The 3,438-nt window shown below is 57.9% G+C and overlaps 1 protein-coding gene across 1 annotated transcript in view; it reads left to right on the top strand.

Moving 5' to 3' along the window:
* The window catches only part of BRPF1 (bromodomain and PHD finger containing, 1), a gene marked incomplete at both ends in the record, with an annotated part of 11,803 nt that extends 8,372 nt beyond the window's left edge, over window positions 1-3,431 (top strand). Inside the window, 6 exons of the mRNA XM_009073515.1 lie at window positions 336-650; window positions 1,865-2,152; window positions 2,243-2,390; window positions 2,927-3,063; window positions 3,156-3,274; window positions 3,381-3,431. Of these exons, the coding sequence (XP_009071763.1) occupies window positions 336-650; window positions 1,865-2,152; window positions 2,243-2,390; window positions 2,927-3,063; window positions 3,156-3,274; window positions 3,381-3,431 (1,058 nt within the window). The remainder of the gene's footprint in view (window positions 1-335; window positions 651-1,864; window positions 2,153-2,242; window positions 2,391-2,926; window positions 3,064-3,155; window positions 3,275-3,380) is intronic.
* Window positions 3,432-3,438: the final 7 nt, after the last annotated feature.

The raw sequence follows: 3,438 nt of genomic DNA, 5'->3' as shown, positions 1-3,438 counted from the left end.
GTAATGCTTCAGGATCCTCATGACTCTTGCTTTCTCCTGTTACAATTCCATTTATTTTTCCTGTTGTGTCCCTGCTCCAGCCAATGGCAACCCTGGCATTCTCCACACTGCCGATCAGCCTGCTTTCCCCAGCAGTCCCAGCTGGCTGGCTTCCCACAGGGCTCCTTCTCCATGTCTTTTAGGTTAACTTCCCTAAAAGGGTTCACTGGTGTTTGGTACCATGTCAGCTACTTCCCTCCTGCAGGGAAACTGGATTGCCTCATGCCCTTTCAGGTAGAAGAGCTCCAATGAGTTCCTGATGTCTTTCATCCATCTTCTCCTATTTGTTCCCCCAGAAGATATGCGGCTGCTGCTCTCGGAGAATCAGAAGCACCTGCCCTTGGAGGAGCAGCTAAAGATCCTGCTGGAGCGGCTGGATGAGGTCAATGCTGGGAAGCAGAGCATAGGACGGTCCCGCCGGGCCAAGATGATCAAGAAGGAGATCACAGTGCTCCGGCGGAAGCTCGCTCACCCGCGGGACCTGGGCCGAGACGGGCTGGAGCGGCACAGCTCCTCTGCCAGGGGAGCCCTGCAGTCCCACAACCCCTGCGAGAAGGACCTACAGACAGACAGTGCTGCGGAGGAGAGCAGCAGCCAGGAGACTGGCAAAGGTACTGGTCCCTCCAGAACGCTGCCAGTTTAGGGAGCAGTGGAGAACTGCCTCTGGACAGGCCTGGCTGGGGAGAGGCCATCCTGCCAGGTGCCTCCTGAGGCCAGAGGGCTGTGTGGACAGCTCCTCACACACACATCATTCTTTCCTAGGAACAGGGCAGGTGGGCTCCTGGGGGCCAGTCCCTTATGCTTCATTACATTGTGGGGATTCCTTGTTTCCTGTAGTGCTTCCCATAGGGGTGAATGCAGAGTGCAATGTCTGTGCCTTCCTGGGCTCCCTCCCAGTGTGCCCCTCTGAGGACAGAGTAGTTTTTAGTGAGCCAGGACAACCAAGCAGGGGAGATTGGCAGCTGAAGGAGGCCATGTCCTCTGTCTGGAACAACCACAGGCTAGTGTTTGCCCCTGGAGAGGGTTGGCAGGTTGCTGGTGTTGGCAGCTACAGTCAGCACTCACCTGGTGACCTCACCTCTTGTACAGCCAAGGAACTGGATGTTGTTCCTGAGACTGAGTTCAGCTGTGTGATGCGGGGCATGAGATGGATTGTTTCCTCCTGCCAGGCCCTGCCAGCTCTGCCAAGCTGCCTGGTTTCTCTAGGGGTGTTATGCAGCAGGTTGCCTTCAGTGTCTCTTCCAGCCTGGGGGCCTGGGAGGGAGTTGCAGCAGCACTGACTGCTGAGCTCCAAATGCTCTTCCAGGGCTAGGAGTTGAACACAGGACAGCTGCCCACGCCCTGGATGGAGGTGTTGAGCTGGGGTCTGTGGGGAGTGCAGCAAAAGCTCCAGGCAGAGCCTGTCCAGTTCTGTCCCCTAATCACCAGGAAAAGCAGGTTCTTCTGCAAGCAGGGAGCCTTTTTGTGCCTTTTTCTCTCAAGGGTACAGTGGAGCTTCTCAGCTGCCGTGTGGCATGGGCAGGGTTTATTCCTGCATCCTTCCTGTTCTTGGCTTACGTGTCTGTGAGGTCGCTGTCTGTGAGGAATATCCTGGCTGCTGGAGGACATCCCTGGCTGGCGGATGGCCCTACTTTGATGTCCCCATCTAGCTTTTACTATCGGTAGACTGGATGGTTTGACCCTGAGGGCGCAGGCATGGCAACAGTTGGGATGAAGCATCTTCTGATATAATGTTCCCAAAAAATGAAGCTGTTCCTTGACACTGCTGCTGCACAGTCCCTGCCAGGTCCCGTAGGCTGCAGCTGACACCTTCTCTCTCTTCCAGGTCTAGGTCCCAATTCTTCTTCCACCCCAGCACATGAAGTTGGCAGGAGGACCTCAGTGCTCTTCTCCAAGAAGAACCCTAAAACTGCAGGCCCTCCAAAACGGCCAGGACGCCCCCCAAAGAATCGAGACAGCCAGATCACTCCCGGGCATGGGAACAGCCCCATTGGGCCTCCCCAGCTCCCAATCATGGGGTCCTCCCAGCGGCAGAGGAAGCGAGGGCGAAGCCCACGGCCCAGCTCCAGCTCAGACAGTGACAGTGACAAGTCCACGGAGGATGCTCCCATCGGTGGGTGCAGGGGGGTGGCCGTAGCCCTTGCTGGTGGCGCACAGCAGGGTCCGGCACGGTGGTAATGCTCTCCTGATGGGTATTTTGCAGACCTGCCAGCCAACGGTTTCAGCAGCGGGAACCAGCCCGTGAAGAAGAGCTTCCTGGTGTACCGCAACGACTGCAATCTGCCCCGGAGCAGCTCTGACTCGGAGTCCAGCAGCAGCAGCAGCAGCAGTGCTGCCTCGGACCGCACCAGGTATCAGCCCCAGCCCAGCTGGTGCTGCCCAGAGTGGCAGTGGGTGGCTCTTAGCCTTGAGTTGTCAGACAAGGAGCCCCTTTGGTGTTCCCTGCCTCATTCACCCTCCTGCATCCTGGCTGCTCTCAGCTAATCCCTAGAAAGCTGCAGGGTTTGTGCCTTTTTTTTAGTGTGAAACCTAAAGGTGTGAGTGTGCAGCAAAGGGCTAGTAGGGAGCATCACTCAGGGAATTCCTGCTTTGCACAGTGGCTGATCCATCACCAGCCCTTCCAGTAGCCAACATCAGCAGGTTCCTGCCTGTGCCTCTAATTCGGATCAGTGTACATCTTCTGGGTGAAACTAGGCCAGGGTCTGGCTGGCACCCTGGCAGCACTATTCCACCTTTCTGCTTGGTACCCCTGCCAAGTCCTTTCCAGTGCCAAGGCTTGTGGCTGGAGCCCACGAGCCCTGGTGTCCCACCAGGCTGGCCCTCTCAAAAGCAGTTTCTGGAAGCTTAACATGACTCCTCCTGATGGCTCTGCTCCCTGTCTCCACAGCACAACACCTTCCAAGCAGGGCAGAGGGAAACCCTCATTCTCCCGAGTGAACTTCCCGGAGGACAGCAGTGAGGACACGTCGGGGACAGAGAACGAGTCCTACTCCGTGGGCACAGGGCGAGGCGTGGGGCACGGCAGTAAGTACAGTGGCTGTGCAGCCACACACACTGCTGGCACTGTCGCCTGGTGGGATACAGCTGACTCCTCTCTCCCCTCTCCCCCGGCACAGTGGTGCGCAAGGGCATGGGGCGTGGCGCGGGGTGGCTGTCTGAGGACGAGGATTCTTCCCTGGATGCCTTGGACCTGGTGTGGGCCAAGTGCCGAGGCTACCCCTCCTACCCGGCACTGGTGAGTACTGCTCCCCATCAGAGCTTCCAAAATCCACATCCCCTTCCCACAGACTGGCTCTTGGGGTCCCCATTCCCCTCTCAGCTCTCCCCTGCTCTTTTGGCAGATCATTGACCCCAAGATGCCGCGGGAAGGCATGTTCCACCACGGCGTCCCCATCCCCG

The sequence above is a fragment of the Acanthisitta chloris genome, unplaced genomic scaffold, assembly GCF_000695815.1.
Source record: "Acanthisitta chloris isolate BGI_N310 unplaced genomic scaffold, ASM69581v1 scaffold14714, whole genome shotgun sequence".
Lineage (NCBI taxonomy): Eukaryota > Metazoa > Chordata > Aves > Passeriformes > Acanthisittidae > Acanthisitta > Acanthisitta chloris.
The sequence above is the reverse complement of the archived record's forward strand: the minus strand, read 5'-3'. Positions and strand labels throughout refer to the sequence as shown.